This window comes from Ziziphus jujuba, chromosome 6, assembly GCF_031755915.1.
Source record: "Ziziphus jujuba cultivar Dongzao chromosome 6, ASM3175591v1".
Taxonomy (NCBI): domain Eukaryota; kingdom Viridiplantae; phylum Streptophyta; class Magnoliopsida; order Rosales; family Rhamnaceae; genus Ziziphus; species Ziziphus jujuba.
This window is the reverse complement of record NC_083384.1, coordinates 9419298-9440517: the sequence shown is the minus strand read 5'-3', so window position 1 is coordinate 9440517 and position 21220 is coordinate 9419298. Positions and strand designations below refer to the sequence as shown.

Genomic DNA, 21220 nt, shown 5'->3' with positions numbered 1-21220 from the left:
ATATCATAATCAAATCCCATAATATTTTATGGGCATATTTCATAAAAATTGAAATCACCAACATAACCAAATATTTTCCTTGAAATATTTGAAAATCAAATCGTGCCCAATTTACCATTAAAACCACACCAATTTCAAAATCCTCAAAACCATAAAATAATTCCACACGGCATAAATTTGTAGAATTCGCATTTTCTTAAATCCAATAAATTCATAAATAATTCTACAATAAATCCAATAAATATTTGGCACATAGAAATTAAATTCCAAATATTTAATTCACACATAATATATTCATCAATTAAATTCCCCAAAATTAATTTGAAGGTGGGTCACTCACCTGGAGCACGCAATTAACCCATGATCCACTACGGGATCAATTCTACGACTCACCGGTGCTCCTAGAACAAAATTCACAGACAGTCAAATAAATTAATATTTTATTCGGGTAAATAATACCCGGTACCCGGGGGGTCAAAACACAAACGATAACTAAAATTTACGAATCATATACCGAATCGAAGCTCGAGTGATGCTAATCACAGATCCGGTCTTAATTTCCGATGATCGTACCCGACGGGGTCGGAATTTTATCGGGAAGCTTTTCGGGTTTCGGCTATGCAATTCTCCCAAACCGTCGCGAATTGGTGGAAACGGAAGTCGGATTCGGGTTCAGGAGGTCGAACACTGCGGACTGGAGCTGGCCGGAATTTTCGGGGTACTCGCCGGAACAGTAATTTCCGGCGGCCGCCACGTCACCGGCAACCGTCGCCGGAACAGTAATTTCCGACGGTGGCCGTTTGCTGTGAAATTTTGCAGATTTGTAGATCGTGAGGAGAGCAATCCAACGGGACCGACGGTGAGCAAAACGGAGGTCGGATGGCGGAGAAATCACCGTTTGAAGATTTTCGACCCCTCGCCGGAAAACGCTCCGATCCCGGCGCGTCGGTGGTCCGATGGCCGTGATTTTTGGTGGGTAGGCCGGACTTGAGGAGAGGATCAAGGCTGTCAGGCGCGTGTGGCCGGAAAATGGCCGGAACAGTGCCGATTCGCGGTGGCCGGCGGTGGAGGGGAAAAATCGCCGCCAAACTTCGGACGTCCGATCCGGGCGCGTCCGGCGGCCGTTCGCCGTGAAATTTGGAGGTTTTGCCGGAAATGAGGTGGGCAAGCTTTCTGTCCGGCGCGTGTACAGTAACTCGGCCGGAACAGTGACAAAATCCGGTGGCCGGCGGTGGCTCTTTCTCTCTCCTCTCTCTCTTTCTCTCTCTTTCTCTCTCTTCCCCGAGTGTTTTAACAAATAAAACCCCTGCATGACACTGTTCATGCCACGTGGACCAATCAGAAACTGACACGTGGCGTTTCACTGTTCACCGACCCAAAAAAAAAAAAAATTAAAATAATACGGTATCCGGTAAACTTCAAACGTCCATAACTTTTTAACCAGATGTCCGTTTTGAGCGTGCCGCTAGTCTGTGAACTCGTATCGACGAGTACTTTACAACCATACAAGAGTCAACTCACAATTACATCACAAGAAAAAGTCAACTCCCGGCACCTTTTAGACAGTTTACACTTCAACTTGTTTTGCCCATAACTTTCAAACCGTAGCTCCGTTTTCGACGTGCTACTAGTCTACGAACTCAGGGCGTCATGCACTTCGCCACGGTACCCTGGTCAACTCGAAATTCCCACCGAGTCAAAAAGTCAACTTTTGACCCCTTCGGTCAACGGTCAACGGTCAACCTCGGTCAACGTGCACGGATTCCGGTGCGATTCGGGACGGGGTGTTATAGCCTTCCCCCCTTACAAAAATTTCGTCCTCGAAATTTCCGCACGTCACTGGAACAAACAAGGGTTCTGATCATGCACCTGCGCTTCGGGCTCCCATGTCGCTTCCTCGACTAAGTAGTTCCTTACCAACCAATCCATGCCCAACACTACTTCAAGTCCGGATAGATCCAACAGGATCAGGTCTGCTTCCATCACTTGATCTGTGAAATCGTCGGGCGTAGTCCTGGCTCCCTGCTGCGTCATAGCAAACACCCGGCCTTGACTTGTCTGTTGGGGTCTCCTTCCTCTACCTCGACTCGATCCTGCAGACGGCTGGACTGATCCCGAAGAAACTCCTACTGGCTGACTCCCCTGGGAACTCTGTCCTGGAAATATCCCCGTACGCTGTGTCCGTCGACCTGCTTCTAGCACACTGCTGCTACCATAAGGGCAATCCCTCCTTATGTGACCTGGCTGCCCACACCGAAAGCAGAACCCATCCATCTGACATTGCCCAAAATGATTCCCCCTACAAAGTGGACAAATCCGCGGAGAACTAATGCGTGACTGCTGATACAAGCTTGCATCCACACTGATCGAATGGCGAGCTGGCTGGGGCATGCGATAACTATCTCTCCTCTGGAATCTGCCTCGTGGGCTTAACCCATCACTGTCTGAGCCTGAGCTATGGCCTTTCTTAGCTGCCCCCTGTCGAGGTACTCCGCTATACGAACCTTCGAAAGATCTGCGCCTTGAGGGTCTGTGTATCTCCTCCTGTCTCTCTAGCTCGAGCGCTGCATCCCTGGCGGACTGATAGGTGGGATGTACTGATCCGGAAAGGGTGTAGCCGATGCTCTCTTTCAATCCGTCTATGAACCTCACCTTCTTCGTGTGATCGTCGGGAATCAGGTGCATGCAGAATTCTGATAGTTCTCGGAATCTCCTCTCGTACTCGATCACTGTCATGTTCCTCTGTCGCAGTTCCTCGAACTCTCTCCTTCTTGCTTCACGGTAGGCAGGAGGACAAAACTCTATCAATGGCAGTTGTTCATCCCAGCTACCACGAAACTGCATAATGCAAAACCTTAGCAGGTCTTCTAATGTCTGAATTGTGCACTCTGCTTGTCCATCAGATTGCGGGTGAAAAGCGGTGCTGTAGTTAAGTCTTGCTCCTAGTGCATCAGCCAACTTCCGCCATAGTCGTGAAGTAAAGCGCGGATCTCGATCGGAGACGATGGCTAACGGTACTCCATGAAGACTTACAATGCGTTGCACGAACAACTAAGCTAACTTCTCGGGTGAAAAACGTTCTCGCACCGGTAGGAAGTGTGCCGACTTGGTGAGACGATCAATGATTACCCAAATGCCGTCGTACCTTCTAGGTGTGGAAGGAAGCTTGAATACGAAGTCCATATTGAGTTCTTCCCACTTCCACACGGGAATCGGTAAAGGTTGGAGTAGTCCCGAAGGTTTCTGTCTTTCTGCTTTCACTTGTTGACAAATCAAACACTTTAATACGAAGTCTGCCACTTCTCTCTTCATACCAATCCACCAATAATACTTAACAAGCGTCCGGTACATCTTGGTACTCCCAGGATGCATCGCATACATCGAGCTATGCGCCTCCTCCAAAATCTCCTTCTTGAGTCCTGGAATATCCGGAACACAAAGTCGTCCTTTATACACGAGGGCTCCATCCCTCCTTATGGAAAATTCCGGATCAAGACCTTCTTGTACCTTGCCCTTAATTGTCCTCAACTTAGGATCTTCCATTTGGGTCTCTACTATACGATCCACCAACACCGGTCGTACCTGGAAGCTAGCCATGAGAACTCCTGAAGGGTGCATATGCATTAACACCCCCATCTTCTTCAACTCCACCATGAGAGGTAGTTGGATGACTTGGATGTGAGCAAGGGATCCAGTAGCCTTCCTACTCAAAGCATCTGCCACTACATTCGCGTAATAGTGACTTTAACTTCCCTCTTGTGCAACTTTCCTTCTCATGCCCACTAATTAAGGATAGTCAAATTGGTCCACGAGAACACGATCTACAAGTCTTGGTCATAGTCGAACGCTAACCATAAGGTGCTTCTAAAGCATGCATCCTTAAACCAACAACCAACTCTCGTGACTCGATCAGCACTTTAAAAGGTAAGATTAGAACTTAAGTCTAATTTCCTCAAATACTGGTATCACCAAGTTAAGGTTGAGATTAATTCACTTATCTTCGATTACCCTCCTAGTACTTACAATTATAAAACCCTTGCTCCTCATTGATTAACCAATAGTCTTAACCTCGACAAACATCAATCTTTCTTTTAACTAAATTCATCAAGGTCATGAATAAAATTCTCAACATCCAAATACCATTCTTGAAAACCCTAAGTTTCCCTTATTTCAAATAAATTCCATGAATCCACACCTCAAGCAATAAGAAATTTAAATCTTAATTCTAGCATCACCACCAATACTATGAACAAATCACTAGATCCTTAACCCAATAAAGTATTCCACACTTCTTAAATTCTAACTCCGTCCCAAAAATCATACTCCTTATCATTGTAAATTATCACCAACAATATCAACCACCTTGAATCGATAAAGCACCACCAATACGAACCTTAAATCTCCAAGGAAATAAGATATCAAGATCTTAGCTTCTAGAATGAAAATAACCATGCTTAAACATCCAACCATGCCTAAGGAATCATCCTCATCTCATTAACCTCATCAACCACCAAGTAGAACTTTAGTCGCTATCCGGATCTTGCTTGATTCTCTAAACGCTGTCGTACCTTCTCTTTGTGAATGATAGTTTAAGCACGAAATCCATATTTACATCTCCCTACTTTTACTTATCGATGACCTAAGTACCTTTATTCGGATCTTGCAACTTCCTTTATCGTGCCAAACCACCATGTCATCCAGTGAGCATTCCATACGTCTTGGTACCCTTGGGGTGTATCGCATACATTGAATCACGTGCTTCCTTTAGGATCTCCTTTTTGAACTCAACGATACCCTGCTTTGGATTCTTAATTGGCGATACTTAACCTTCAGTCGCTTTTGGAAAAACCATAACATAAAACAAATAATAAAATATATTTTTCAAATATACCTAACTTGCATAGGCAATTGTTAAAACTCCACATTGAAATTCATATCTTAAAATCCATAGCATAAAATAAAATATGCACGCTTGTAATGGAGGTACGTACAACACCTTCTACATGTTACGTAATCCATGATTCCAACTGTCGCCGACACTCTGCTACCAATACAAACCAGGGTGGTTGCCTATATTGGCCGTCCAATTCCCCGGGCTCGTAGGCAACATGATCATGGGGCTAGCTCTACATGGACCACATTGGTTCGCCGCCTCCATATGGTGCAGTATAATATCAAACAATATAACATACAGATACATGTATGAACACAAACCAAAAATACTTGAATAAAACACCTTTAATTTCAAATACCACTTTGAAAAGCATTTAAATTTTGATAATCGATCGGGAAAATATTTTGACGCCTTGAAATCGATCGACACACATCCTTAGGCAATCATCATTCTTCTCCATGAACGAAACGGATACCATTCACGATGATAAGCTTGACCTTCAAAAAGAAAAGGCATCCTCGACCATCGACTAGGCCATAGGAATTTCCCGTTAGGCTAGATGATCCTAATTGACACCCTCGAAGATTAGAGTTATTCAAACTCGGGCAACGAATTTACTTCGAGACAAACAGAAAGAACGCTTTCACACGGGTAAAACGAGAGATTAAACACGGATAGGATGCACAACAATGCACAGTCCCTTAGGAATACTAGAACCTAGAGCTCTGATACCAACTGTCAGGACCCGTCCAGAATTCCTTCCCCGGAACCCTAGACAGCCCTGATCCCAGGGAAATACCACCGAACCTTCCAACGGAAAATCCGGCAGCACCTCCCCTAAGGGATTTACTTACCACAAATTTACCTGCACTGAAAACACACTTCAAAAATATCCCCTTATTCCTCCCACAAACTACAAATTGGTTCCACAAATTGCAGTACTTAAAAAAATATAAATACAGTAATCCAGTGCAAAATAAATACAACAAGAGTGAAAGAAATATTACAACTGCAATAAAAGAATAACAGGGTACTGCCGAACTAAAACAGCGAGGAAGATCAAGTCCGCTCCGAGTGAACACCGACAACCTGGTACCTAGAGGAACGGAATTTAAGAGTGTGAGATGCTAATCATCTCAGTGAGCGACCCTACTACTATACCATATATTATCACAGTAATAAGTATAAATAATAATTATTTGGAAATAATAATGTCTCTCAAAACCCTTACAATTCACTCAGTTGGAAAGGTTCCCCTTTTAAAACAATTTCACAAAACCCTGTATCCATATTCCCCGAAAACCAAAACATCAATTAAATACCAGAAGCGGTAACAATTATATTTTTAATTCCAATTCAGTTTCCAAACATTTTATTTTTAAAACACAGTTCTGAAAATCATTTGATGCACCCACTATATACCAGTGGCGCCAACAGTACCCAGCGTCCCAAGGTACCGCCAGACAGGAGGTTATAGAAAGAAACCGGCATACGGTCGCGTGGCGTCCCACTGCGCCGCTGCTAACCTGGTGTCCCGGCCAATGGGGGGTGGCCACCCTCTCCGATGGCATCCACAGGACACCCTCATAATATCACCTGCGCGCTACTCACACCCACCTGCGCGCTAATCATATCCGTGTGCACAATATCCATATCACATATACCATATCACATAATCAGAACACCAGTACGTGCACGGTGCATCTAAAAATCATAAAATCCACAATTTAAATTATAAAACAAATTTCACATTTTTCATAAACATAGCGGGCATAATCCATCCGCTTGAACCGGGAAATTCTCCACAATTTCCTTATAATTAATACCATAAATCCCATGATTTTCAAATCCACCAACTCCCAAATCCATCAATTCAAATATCCACATTTTTTTCCAAGCATAAATAATTTCTCGAAATATCATAATCAAATCCCATAATATTTTATGGGCATATTTCATAAAAATTGAAATCACCAACATAACCAAATATTTTCCTTGAAATATTTGAAAATCAAATCGTGCCCAATTTACCATTAAAACCACACCAATTTCAAAATCCTCAAAACCATAAAATAATTCCACACGGCATAAATTTGTAGAATTCGCATTTTCTTAAATCCAATAAATTCATAAATAATTCTACAATAAATCCAATAAATATTTGGCACATAGAAATTAAATTCCAAATATTTAATTCACACATAATATATTCATCAATTAAATTCCCCAAAATTAATTTGAAGGTGGGTCACTCACCTGGAGCACGCAATTAACCCATGATCCACTACGGGATCAATTCTACGACTCACCGGTGCTCCTAGAACAAAATTCACAGACAGTCAAATAAATTAATATTTTATTCGGGTAAATAATACCCGGTACCCGGGGGGTCAAAACACAAACGATAACTAAAATTTACGAATCATATACCGAATCGAAGCTCGAGTGATGCTAATCACAGATCCGGTCTTAATTTCCGATGATCGTACCCGACGGGGTCGGAATTTTATCGGGAAGCTTTTCGGGTTTCGGCTCCGCAATTCTCCCAAACCGTCGCGAATTGGTGGAAACGGAAGTCGGATTCGGGTTCAGGAGGTCGAACACTGCGGACTGGAGCTGGCCGGAATTTTCGGGGTACTCGCCGGAACAGTAATTTCCGGCGGCCGCCACGTCACCGGCAACCGTCGCCGGAACAGTAATTTCCGACGGTGGCCGTTTGCTGTGAAATTTTGCAGATTTGTAGATCGTGAGGAGAGCAATCCAACGGGACCGACGGTGAGCAAAACGGAGGTCGGATGGCGGAGAAATCACCGTTTGAAGATTTTCGACCCCTCGCCGGAAAACGCTCCGATCCCGGCGCGTCGGTGGTCCGATGGCCGTGATTTTTGGTGGGTAGGCCGGACTTGAGGAGAGGATCAAGGCTGTCAGGCGCGTGTGGCCGGAAAATGGCCGGAACAGTGCCGATTCGCGGTGGCCGGCGGTGGAGGGGAAAAATCGCCGCCAAACTTCGGACGTCCGATCCGGGCGCGTCCGGCGGCCGTTCGCCGTGAAATTTGGAGGTTTTGCCGGAAATGAGGTGGGCAAGCTTTCTGTCCGGCGCGTGTACAGTAACTCGGCCGGAACAGTGACAAAATCCGGTGGCCGGCGGTGGCTCTTTCTCTCTCCTCTCTCTCTTTCTCTCTCTTCTCTCTCTTTCTCTCTCTTCCCCGAGTGTTTTAACAAATAAAACCCCTGCATGACACTGTTCATGCCACGTGGACCAATCAGAAACTGACACGTGGCGTTTCACTGTTCACCGACCCAAAAAAAAAAAAAATTAAAATAATACGGTATCCGGTAAACTTCAAACGTCCATAACTTTTTAACCAGATGTCCGTTTTGAGCGTGCCGCTAGTCTGTGAACTCGTATCGACGAGTACTTTACAACCATACAAGAGTCAACTCACAATTACATCACAAGAAAAAGTCAACTCCCGGCACCTTTTAGACAGTTTACACTTCAACTTGTTTTGCCCATAACTTTCAAACCGTAGCTCCGTTTTCGACGTGCTACTAGTCTACGAACTCAGGGCGTCATGCACTTCGCCACGGTACCCTGGTCAACTCGAAATTCCCACCGAGTCAAAAAGTCAACTTTTGACCCCTTCGGTCAACGGTCAACGGTCAACCTCGGTCAACGTGCACGGATTCCGGTGCGATTCGGGACGGGGTGTTACAGCATGGTATTGAATTTCAATAAAGAGTGTAATTATAGCGTTCGGTCCAAGAGTAATTTTCCCCCATTATATATCTTGGAATCTTTGTAAAAAAATAATAATAAAAAAATAAATAAAACTAGATTCTATCTATTTATGAAAGTTTCTAATTTCTTGAGTCTTTGAAGGATCTGATATCTAGTTTTGCCTTGATGACCAAGATAAAACTTTGGTAATGATATATTTGTTTTTAGAAATAGACTTCAATAAGAAATAATATTAATTCTATTAACAAATTAATTAATGTATGGAAGGACCATTTGGTCTAAGATGTGAAAATATACAAACGAGTGGTCAAACATGATGGTTTTTTTTTTTTTTTGGGTATTAATATAAACTTGGGGCTAAAGGCAAGAAAAAACATTACCATACAAAACCCCATCAATCAATTTTCAACAAGTAAAAAGCTCCCTAATTAGTACGTAGCTTTATCTACAACATAAAAAATACTATGCAAGAATTGAAATTTACAAGAAAATAAGCCCATAACATTCTCGGGTGATTTGGGATAAGCAGAGTAAACTGTTGAGTCGAGTTAATTAACAACTGAATGGAAAGAGGTAGATGCAGATCCAAATTTTATAAACTTTGAGAATAGGTATATATAGGTGATTTAGAACAACACAACCATTTCTTTTAAAAAAATATAAATATTATTAGGAGAGACACAATCAGTTCCTATCAATCATCCAGGATCAGGTTTAAGAAACATACTTTTTAAACTTTACTCGTTTAGCTTGATCTACGCTTTCGAGCAAAATGCTGCTAAATAATGGATATAACATACAAACTTTTGTTAAATAATGGATATACCATACAAACTTTTGTTGGACCTTATGCTTCCTCAAGAAAGATCAGTTTGAGATTCAATATAGGCTCCGCTCACCCATATTATATTCAACATTACACTTGCATAATTCTTCCTTACTTGGACAAATGAGCCTACATTAATAGGTTTTACACCATCTCTATCTGCGACGTGAGAAAAACTAAGACTCAAAAACTCGAAAAAATAAACTGAAAAGCATACAGCTTAAGGTGGAGGCCAACAATTGGAGTGGCTCGTTATAAACAATTTTCGTGTGTAGCATGAAAGAGTAGGTCCATCAAATAAAAAATAAAAAAATGAGTTTGTATTTCAATGGAAGGACGATCAATATGGACTGCATGAATTATATATATGCATATGTATATATATATACATATATATATTAGAGTGCACGAATTCTGGAATATTATATATGTTGCTGACGAAATTTGTATAAACGTCCAAATAAAATTACTTAATTTGTGTAAATATTTGATATTTTCGACTGTGAACTTCATCCATATGCAATGATGTTACATCCTTTAGAAAATTTTGTCAAAAATATTATTTGTATGCATTGATTAGCTAGTTTCCAGTCTTTATTTTTTATTATTATTATTATTATTATTATTATTGGTAATGGTTGTCCAACGAGCCGCTTTTGAAATGCCCTTTAAGCAAACAAAATTTTTGACTAATATATCTTTATCCGATGTTTTCTTAGTCCGTAATAACTCACTTAGTACCATCAGCTCTGTCTCTCAACAATATTTACTCAATTCATTGCACTGCTATTATTTCACATTCAAAATTGGAAGAGAAAGATGATGAAAATAGAACAGAAATAGAAAATTTAAAATTTTTAGAGCATACTTACACATATTCTTTCGTTTCCCTTTCATAAATTTTTTGTAAACCAAACAAAGGAAAAAGAGTAACTTAATCTATTTTTTTCTTCTCTGCCTTTCCCCTTGAATCTACAATCGCAAAATTAATCTAGCTAAAAAGAAGTGTTTCTTAACTAATTACAATAACCTGTAAAGAAGTTCTACATTCTTAGTTTCCAAACCGAAATTGTTACAAGGAACATGCAACACACGTAACCCATCAACATTCAAAATTGGAAAATATCAAGACAGAAGTCATCATCATAATCCATCACCCGGCCATCTATTACATCCCCATTATCAGACTCCAGATTTGATGTCAATATCACCGGCATGCTCCGAGGGGATGGAAATGCCTCCGCCGATCCGCCAGATCAGGCGAGACGAAATAATCTGACAACAATGATTGGTTATGCTGCAGGTTGGCATCATATTTTATGATCTCCTCCTTAAATCCTTGTTTGGTTGAAGGGACCGATGATACAAAGGGAAAATGGTCTTGTTTGTTTTTGAGGTTGGTACCATCAAAACTGATGAATATGGAATTTTCGCTAGGACTAATAGAATCCAAGATCAATTCAGGATCCTGGTGGAGTTTCCTGCATGTGTGATGCCCAAAATATGTTGTCCTGTACATTGGGGGATTCACTTGAATTCTCTGAATTTGTTTGGTAGCTTTGCAGCCCTGATCATGCTTGTATGTGCACCTGAAATAGTGCCTGCATATATAATTTAATCTTTAATCTAATTTCCTATTTGATCACAAAATTTTGCACATCTCTAAAGTGTTACCATTAATATAGGATCGATATGAGAAGCATAAAATAATAAAATTCAACTTGAGATTCTCCATTTTATTGAAATCAAGAGGATGTAAATTAAAATCCACCACAAAGAGAGTTTAATTTGGTGCCTCAATACTAAAAATTGAATGAAAAGATATCACTTAGAGTAATTATTAGTAAACATAAAAAATAAAAAATAAAATATTAGTTTCAGAAATTTTGAAGATGAAGGGATTTCTTTATAATTGATTATCTTAATGTCCACCAATTATATATGTTACTTAATTTTCTGGGAAAAACTATTAGTAATTTTGATTATACCACTTTCTGATTATGCAGAACATGATGAAAACTTATAATTAATACAAATTAATATATATATATATATATATATATATATATACCTGGGGTATTTGGCGTTGAGAATCTTTTTTTGTCCGTACTTCCTCCATGCTTGACCATCGTTAATGAGAGCTGGAGTATCTCTTTTCCATGACCGTGAGGTACTGGTTCTTCTGCAAGTAATAAGATTGTAATTATATTTTAAGGAGGTTGAACATATTTATATGTAAAAGATTTAGCTAATCGAAGAGAAACTTAATGATAAATAATGTCTAAATTCAAGGACTGCTAAATATCAAGTACCATTCTCTACATTCACTACGCGAAAATTGATATCTAGCGACACTTATTTAGCGACGCTACGAAACAAACACGTCTGAAAAAACAAAACCGCGACTCTGAGGTTAATGCGTCAGTAAAAATTCAATAAATATACAACGTACTATATAGATTGTGCGTCGCCTGTTCTCTCCTCCACTTTTTTTTTTTAGTTCTTTTAATTAATCTTAATTTAACAACAAATAACCCATAAAGATATTAGAGCAACATAACTGAGGTTGATTTTTTTTTTTTCTTTTGTGTTATACGTTTAACAGGCGACCCACAGGCGACGCACAATCTTATTGGTGTGTCGCCTGTTCTTTTTTTTTTTTCAATTTTTTTGTTTAAACATTTAAAAAAAAATCAAAATAGGACTATAACAAGAATTGAACCCAGGACCTCTTACACTCTCAAGAAATCACCACACCATTAGGCCAAATCACTTATATGTACTAATACAGCAAAAATTGGCTAATATAGTGTTAGGCGACGCATTATTCAAACAATGCGTCGCCAAATACAAGAACAGGCGACGCATTCCTCAACAAATGCGTCGCCTGTTCTTTTTTTTTTTCAATTTTTTTGTTTAAACATTTAAAAAAAATAAAATCAAAATAAGACCAATTGAACCCAGGACCTCATTCACTCTCAGAAAATCACCACACCACTAGGCCAAATCACTTATATGTACACAACAAAAATTGGCTAATAGAGTGTTAGGCGACGCATTATTGAAACAATGCGTCGCCAAATACAAGAGCAGGCGACGTATTCCTCAACAAATGCGTCGCCTGTTCTTTTTTTTTTTTCAATTTTTTTGTTTAAACATTTAAAAAAAATAAAATCAAAATAGGACCATAACAAGAATTGAACCCAAGACCTCATACACTCTTAGGAAATAACCACACCACTAGGCCAAATCACTTATATGTACTAATACAGCAACAATTGGCTAATATAGTGTTAGGCGACGCATTATTGAATCAATGCGTCGCCAAATACAAGAACAGGCGACGCATTCCTCAACAAATGCGTCGCCTGTTCTTTTTTTTTTCAATTTTTTTGTTTAAACATTTAAAAAAATAAAATCAAAATAGGACCATAACAAGAATTGAATCCAGGACCTCTTACACTCTCAAAAAATCACCACACCACTAGGCCAAATCACTTATATGTATTAATACAGCAAAAATTGGCTAATATAGTGTTAGGCGACGCATTATTCAAACAATGCGTCGCCAAATACAAGAACAGGCGACGCATTCCTAAACAAATGCGTCGCCTGTTCTTTTTTTTTTTTTTCAATTTTTTTGTTTAAACATTTAAAAAAAATAAAATCAAAATAAGACCATAACAAGAATTAAACCCAGGACCTCATTCACTCTCAAAAAATCACCACACCACTAGGCCAAATCACTTATATGTACTAATACAGCAAAAATTGGCTAATATAGTGTTAGGCGACGCATTATTGAATCAATGCGTCGCCAAATACAAGAACAGGCGACGCATTCCTCAACAAATGCGTCGCCTGTTCTTTTTTTTTTCAATTTTTTTGTTTAAACATTTAAAAAAATAAAATCAAAATAGGACCATAACAAGAATTGAATCCAGGACCTCTTACACTCTCAAAAAATCACCACACCACTAGGCCAAATCACTTATATGTATTAATACAGCAAAAATTGGCTAATATAGTGTTAGGCGACGCATTATTCAAACAATGCGTCGCCAAATACAAGAACAGGCGACGCATTCCTAAACAAATGCGTCGCCTGTTCTTTTTTTTTTTTTTTCAATTTTTTTGTTTAAACATTTAAAAAAAATAAAATCAAAATAAGACCATAACAAGAATTAAACCCAGGACCTCATTCACTCTCAAAAAATCACCACACCACTAGGCCAAATCACTTATATGTACTAATACAACAAAAATTGGCTAATAAAGTGTTAGGCGACGCATTATTGTAACAAGGCGACGTATTCCTCAACAAATGCGTCGCCTGTTCTATTTTTTTTTTCAATTTTTTTGTTTAAACATTTAAAAAAAAATCAAAATAGGACCATAACAAGAATTGAACCCAGGACCTCATACACTCTCAAGAAATCACCACACCACTAGGCCAAATCACTTATATGTACTAATACAGCAAAAATTGGCTAATATAGTATTAGGCGACGCATTATTGTTCATTTTTTTTTTTTCAATTTTTTTGTTTAAACATTTAAAAAAAATAAAATCAAAACAGGACCATAACAAGAATTGAACCCAGGACCTCATACACTCTCAGAAAATCACCACACCACTAGGTCAAATCACTTATATGTACTAATACAGCAAAAATTGGCTAATATAGTATTAGGCGACGCATTATTCAAACAATGCGTCGCCAAATACAAGAACAGGCGACGCATTCCTCAACAAATGCGTCGCCTGTTCATTTTTTTTTTGCGTCGCCTGTTCATTTTTTTTTTCAATTTTTTTGTTTAAACATTTAAAAAAAATAAAATCAAAACAGGACCATAACAAGAATTGAACCCAGAACCTCATACACTCTCAGGAAATAACCACACCACTAGGCCAAATCACTTATATGTACTAATACAGCAAAAATTGGCTAATATAGTGTTAGGCGACGCATTATTCAAACAATGCGTCGCCAATTACAAGAACAGCGACGCATTCCTCAACAAATGGGTCGCCTGTTCATTTTTTTTTTTTCAATTTTTTTGTTTAAACATTTAAAAAAAATAAAATCAAAATAGGACCATAACAAGAATTGAAGCCAAGACCTCATACACTCTCAGGAAATAACAACACCACTAGGCCAAATCACTTATATGTACTAATACAGAAAAAATTGGCTAATATAGTGTTAGGCGACGCATTATTCAAACAATGCGTCGCCAAATACAAGAACGCATTCCTCAACAAATGCGTCGCCTGTTCTTTTTTTTTTTTCAATTTTTTTGTTTAAACATTTAAAAAAAATAAAATCAAAATAAGACCATAACAAGAATTGAACCCAAGACCTTATACACTCTCAGCAAATCACCACACCACTAGGCCAAATCACTTATATGTACTAATATAGCAAATATTGGCTAATATAGTATTAGACGACGTATTATTCAAACAATGCGTCGCCAAATACAAGAACGGCGACGCAATCCTCAACAAATGCGTCGCCTGTTCATTTTTTTTTTTCAATTTTTTTGTTTAAACATTTAAAAAAAATAAAATCAAAACAGGAACATAACAAGAATTGAACCCAAGACCTCATACACTCTCAGGAAATAACCACACCACTAGGCCAAATCACTTATATGTACTAATATAGCAAAAATTGGCTAATATAGTGTTAGGCGACGCATTATTCAAACAATGCGTCGCCAAATACAAGAACAGCGACGCATTCCTCAACAAATGGGTCGCCTGTTCATTTTTTTTTTTTCAATTTTTTTGTTTAAACATTTAAAAAAAATAAAATCAAAATAAGACCATAACAAGAATTGAAGCCAAGACCTCATACACTCTCAGGAAATAACAACACCACTAGGCCAAATCACTTATATGTACTAATACAGCAAAAATTGGCTAATATAGTGTTAGGCGACGCATTATTCAAACAATGCGTCGCCAAATACAAGAACAGGCGACGCATTCCTCAACAAATGCGTCGCCTGTTCTTTTTTTTTTTTTCAATTTTTTTGTTTAAACATTTAAAAAAAATAAAATCAAAATAAGACCATAACAAGAATTGAACCCAAGACCTTATACACTCTCAGGAAATCACCACACCACTAGGCCAAATCACTTATATGTACTAATATAGCAAATATTGGCTAATATAGTATTAGACGACGTATTATTCAAACAATGCGTCGCCAAATACAAGAACAGGCGACGCAATCCTCAACAAATGCGTCGCCTGTTCATTTTTTTTTTTCAATTTTTTTGTTTAAACATTTAAAAAAAATAAAATCAAAACAGGAACATAACAAGAATTGAACCCAAGACCTCATACACTCTCAGGAAATAACCACACCACTAGGCCAAATCACTTATATGTACTAATATAGCAAAAATTGGCTAATATAGTGTTAGGCGATGCATTATTCAAACAATGCGTCGCCAAATACAAGAACAGGCGACGCATTCCTCAACAAATGCGTCGCCTGTTCTTTTTTTTTTCAATTTTTTTGTTTAAATATTTAACAAAAATAAAATCAAAATAAGACCATAACAAGAATTGAACCCAAGACCTCATACACTCTTAGAAAATCACCACACCACTAGGTCAAATCACTTATATGTACTAATATAGCAAATATTGGCTAATATAGTGTTAGGCGATGCATTATTGAATCAATGCGTCGCCAAATACAAGAACAGGCGACGCATTCCTCAACAATTGCGTCGCTTGTTCATTTTTTTTTTCAATTTTTTTGTTTAAACATTTAAAAAAAATAAAATCAAAATAGGACCATAACAAGAATTGAACCCAAGACCTTATACACTCTCAGGAAATCACCACACCACTAGGCCAAATCACTTATATGTACTAATATAGCAAATATTGGCTAATATAGTATTAGACGACGTATTATTCAAACAATGCGTCGCCAAATACAAGAACAGGCGAGGCATTCCTCAACAAATGCGTCGCCTGTTCATTTTTTTTTTCAATTTTTTTGTTTAAACATTTAAAAAAAATAAAATCAAAACAGGACCATAACAAGAATTGAACCCAAGACCTCATACACTCTCAGGAAATAACCACACTACTAGGCCAAATCACTTATATGTACTAATATAGCAAAAATTGGCTAATATAGTGTTAGGCGACGCATTATTCAAACAATGCGTCGCCAAATACAAGAACAGGCGACGCATTCCTCAACAAATGCGTCGCCTGTTCTTTTTTTTTTTTCAATTTTTTTGTTTAAACATTTAAAAAAAATAAAATCAAAACAAGACCATAACAAGAATTGAACCCAAGACCTCATACACTCTCAGGAAATAACCACACCACTAGGCCAAATCACTTATATGTACTAATATAGCACAAATTGGCTAATATAGTGTTAGGCGACGCATTATTCAAACAATGCGTCGCCAAATACAAGAACAGGCGACGCATTCCTCAACAAATGCGTCGCCTGTTCTTTTTTTTTTTTCAATTTTTTTGTTTAAACATTTAAAAAAAATAAAATCAAAATAAGACCATAACAAGAATTGAACCCAGGACCTCATACACTCTTAGAAAATCACCACACCACTAGGCCAAATCACTTATATGTACTAATATAGCAAATATTGGCTAATATAGTGTTAGGCGACGCATTATTGAATCAATGCGTCGCCAAATACAAGAACGGGCGACGCATTCCTCAACAAATGCGTATTTTTTTTTTTCAATTTTTTTGTTTAAACATTTAAAAAAAATAAAATCAAAATAGGACCATAACAAGAATTGAACCTAAGACCTCATACACTCTCAGGAAATAACCACACCACTAGGCCAAATCACTTATATGTACTAATATAGCAAAAATTGGCTAATATAGTGTTAGGCGACGCATTATTCAAACAATGCGTCACCAAATACAAGAACAGGCGACGCATTCCTCAACAAATGTGTCGCCTGTTCGCCTGTTCTTTTTTTTTTTTTCAATTTTTTTGTTTAAACATTTAAAAAAAATAAAATCAAAATAAGACCATAACAAGAATTGAACCCAAGACCTCATACACTCTCATGAAATCACCACACAACTAGGCCAAATCACTTATATGTACTAATATAGCAAATATTGGCTAATATAGTGTTTGGCGACGCATTATTGAATCAATGCGTCGCCAAATACAAGAACAGGCGACGCATTCCTCAACAAATGCGTCGCCTGTTCCTTTTTTTTTTTTAAATTTTTTTGTTTAAACATTTAAAAAAAATAAAATCAAAATAGGACCATAACAAGAATTGAACCCAAGACCTCCTACACTCTCAAGAAATCACCACACCACAGGCAATCCTTGTTGAAGAGAATACGTTGCCTATTCTCTCAATTAACAAAAACAAAAATTTTGAAAGACATGCAAATTTTATAAAGAATAAAGGTGTACTTGAAAAACAGAAAAATAAGCAGCAATCTTCGATATTTTGCTTCGCATTTTTAAGAAATATTTTCAGTTTTTATTTGTAGTTGAAAAATAAAAATATTAATCAAAGAAAAAAAAATGCAATTGGGAGAAAAGGCGCGTTCTTGCCATTTTTTGAAAATTTTTGGCGCGTTTTTAAATTTTTACGCGCTCCTTTAAATCCATTTTTTCTTTTTTAAAACTACATCAAGTACACCACCTAATCGATATTAGATTTGGAAGCAATCTAAGAGAGACTTGAAGAGTGAGATATTCCAGGTTTCATTTTTCATTTGCCTACGTTGTCGTCGGCCGAGAAGCTAGATTTCTCTTTGTCGCCCTCGTGATTTTTTGGTTTTCTTCTTTCTTTATCTCCATCGTTTAGGTGAGTTTCTTTTTTCTTAACATGAGGTGGGTTGTTTTTTTTTTTTTTTTTTTTTCATTTTAACTGCAGCTTAGGTTCATTGGGTTTTATTAATCTTGCTTTTTTAGAAATTATGTTTGTGATATTGCTTGACATTATTTTGCTAAGTTCAACAAGTATTTTGTGTTGAAGATTAACTTGAATCAAGATGGTCTATTATTTTAACTTCACCACAACATCGTACGGTTGTTGAAGAAGATGTTCTTGGAGATACAAAGATGGCTCACAATCCATTTGTCATATAGTTGCCAAGTGTCGATGAAAATGATAATGAGGATGAATGTGAGAGTGACTATGTTTGTAATGACTATGAGGGGAGAAATGTGATTCGTCAAATCTTAAGAACAATGGTAATATTTTTTAAATTTTCATTTATACTAAATTACAAATTTAATAATGATTAATATTTTATTTATTTTGCATAAGTGCATGCTAATAACTTTTTTAATGTTTCCATATGCAGTATGAGGATGTAATATCGTCAACAAGAGGTCAACTTCCATCTCAATGAATATGCATTCATGGAAGTTTAATTAATATTAAATTTGTTATGAAAAATACAATAGCTTACAAATTATGTAAAAATATATCAATGAGATGATATTTAATTTATTTGATAATTAATTTGTTATGACAAAATATTTATTTAAAATTTTTGTATTCTATTTATTTTGGATGAAGCTAGTTTTCATTTTTTTGTATTTTAATTATTTTTATATTTTTACTATTTTAATCACTTTTCACAAAATTTAAAAAAATTTAAAAAAAAAGAAGGGGCGACGCATTAAGAAATAATGCGTCGCTAAAAGTGTCGATCCGTCGTTAAATAGGCGACTCTATTAATGCGTCTCTAAATAGGCAATTCTACTAATGCGTCGCTAAATAGTCAACTCTATTAATGCGTCACTAAATAGGCGACTCTATTAATGCGTCGCTAAATAGTCACTTTATTAATGTGTCGCTAAATAGACGACTCTACTAATGCGTCGCTAAATAGTAAAATGCGTCGCTAAATAGGCGACACTAATAATGCGTCTCTAAATAGTCAATGCGTCGCTAAATAGGCGACTCTATTAATGCGTCGCTAAAAGTAAATATGAGTCGCTAAAAAGTCAAAGATAGGCGACTCTTATAATGCGTCGCTTGTTGTCTTATAGATTTAGCGACAAGACATTAGGCGACACCGTGCGATACGTCGTTATTTATTTTGTGCGACGCATTTATTGCGTCAGTTATCAATGCGATTCTAGTAGTGATTTAATCCATTTCTACTAATTATTGTTGGACTTTTGATTTAGTAACTGGATATGCAGGATCTTAAGTTTCAAGGTGTATATGTATATATATACATATATATATATATATATATATATATATATATATATATATATATATATGCATATGCGTGTGTGTATATATATCTATATATGAAAAAATTACTAACAAACATCTAGCTAGCTATCCACTAATTAAGGAAACTATAAATGAAACCAAAAACAATATTAACCTTCTGTCATAACAAACCCTACGATCGAGCTTTTTAGTGCGAGGAGTAGTAGGACTCCTCCTAAAACTTTCTCGAGAATGATCTTGGGATTTCCGAGCATCCAAACGTGGTAAATATGCAGCTCGGATTTGAGAGATCACAGAGTCTGAATTATTATCACACTCTTTCACATTCAATAAGGAAAGGGTGTTGGAGAATGATTTCACTATCTTCACCAGTAGATCTTCCGCAGATTTTGAGCCATCAGAGCTAGCAAGAACACTTAGAAGCCGGTTTGCGAAATCTCGGCCTTCAATCAGCTCATCATTCAACCTTTTCAGAATGGTACTACTGGTTAGGTTTTCAGGCCGAGAACTACTCATCTCCATTTGATCTGTGTGTGTTTTACAGGGAAAAAATAAAAGGGTACGATTATTATTCGATATTGGGGATAGCTGAGAGAGTAGACAGTCTATCGGATAGAATCTTATATATATATATATATATATATATATATATATATATATATATATATATATATATATATATATATGTGGAGAAAAAGGGGGATGTGCCTCTTTAATGCATGTGCGAGGAAGATGAGGCTTTTTCATACGCGGAAAAGGAGAGTAGGTCATTCTTATTCTGAACCTCGTTTTGCCTTGACATCCTAGAATTTTCAGGCTCCTTGGACCGGTCTTCAATTCATTTTTTCCACTCTTGTTTATATATATATATATATATATATGTATTTATTCTCCATTCTTATAAATATATATAGGTAATATCAAAAAATATATTTATGTATATAGGTCCGACTTCTTAAGTAATTAATACAAATATTTCATCCTGATATATACAATGGTGGATCAGACAAAATAAGCCGTTCACATTGTCCAGAAAAATATATATGGAAAATTATTTCCACAATTTCATTGTACAAGATAAAAAAATATATACAAGCGTGTAATATTTTACTACTTTACAGTTTGGGTGAACGATTAAAATCGTTTTTCATTCATTCTTTGAAAAACTACGTATAAATGAAATAAAAATAATAATAAATGATTGTGATGCCATGACACTGTGTCAATACTTAATGCGAAGTCACCGCCTACTGGGCCATCTGGCCTTCTTAAGTTCAATATTTCCAACCAATAAGTTGCATTAAATGTTTTAGTAAATTTTGAAAGGAACTTGTCCTATAATGTATGAAAAGACTGTAATACCCTCGCTCAGGATTTTGTTTGGAAGCTGGACGTATGGAGTCTTAGGGATGTTTCATTTGTGAATAATGTGGAATAAGAAGGGCTTTTTATGTTGGTGGGATATTAGCAATACGCGACAATACCAGAATCGTTGGATCTCCAAGGACTTTG

At 37.2% G+C, this 21220-nt stretch overlaps 1 protein-coding gene across 1 annotated transcript; it reads right to left on the bottom strand.

The window, feature by feature from the left end:
* Positions 1–10302: 10302 nt before the first annotated feature.
* Positions 10303–20295, bottom strand: LOC107430926 (WRKY DNA-binding transcription factor 70). Its single transcript, XM_016041802.4, has 3 exons — positions 19863–20295; positions 11534–11644; positions 10303–11063 (listed from the first exon to the last, which is right to left on the bottom strand). The coding sequence occupies exons 1-3, from the start codon at positions 20228–20230 to the stop codon at positions 10670–10672; spliced, it is 873 nt and encodes a 290-aa protein (XP_015897288.3). The 5' UTR covers positions 20231–20295; the 3' UTR covers positions 10303–10669.
* Between the last annotated feature and the right edge of the window lie 925 nt (positions 20296–21220).

Excerpts from the sequence above, each read along its gene's own strand:
- LOC107430926 (XM_016041802.4), bottom strand. The coding sequence starts at position 20,230 with ATGGAGATGAGTAGTTCTCGGCCTGAAAACCTAACCAGTAGTACCATT. Across the intron at positions 11,645-19,862 it reads AGGGTTTGTTATGACAGAAG|AAGAACCAGTACCTCACGGT; the intron begins GTTAATATTGTT and ends TATTACTTGCAG. Across the intron at positions 11,064-11,533 it reads CTCAACGCCAAATACCCCAG|GCACTATTTCAGGTGCACAT; the intron begins GTATATATATAT and ends TTATATATGCAG.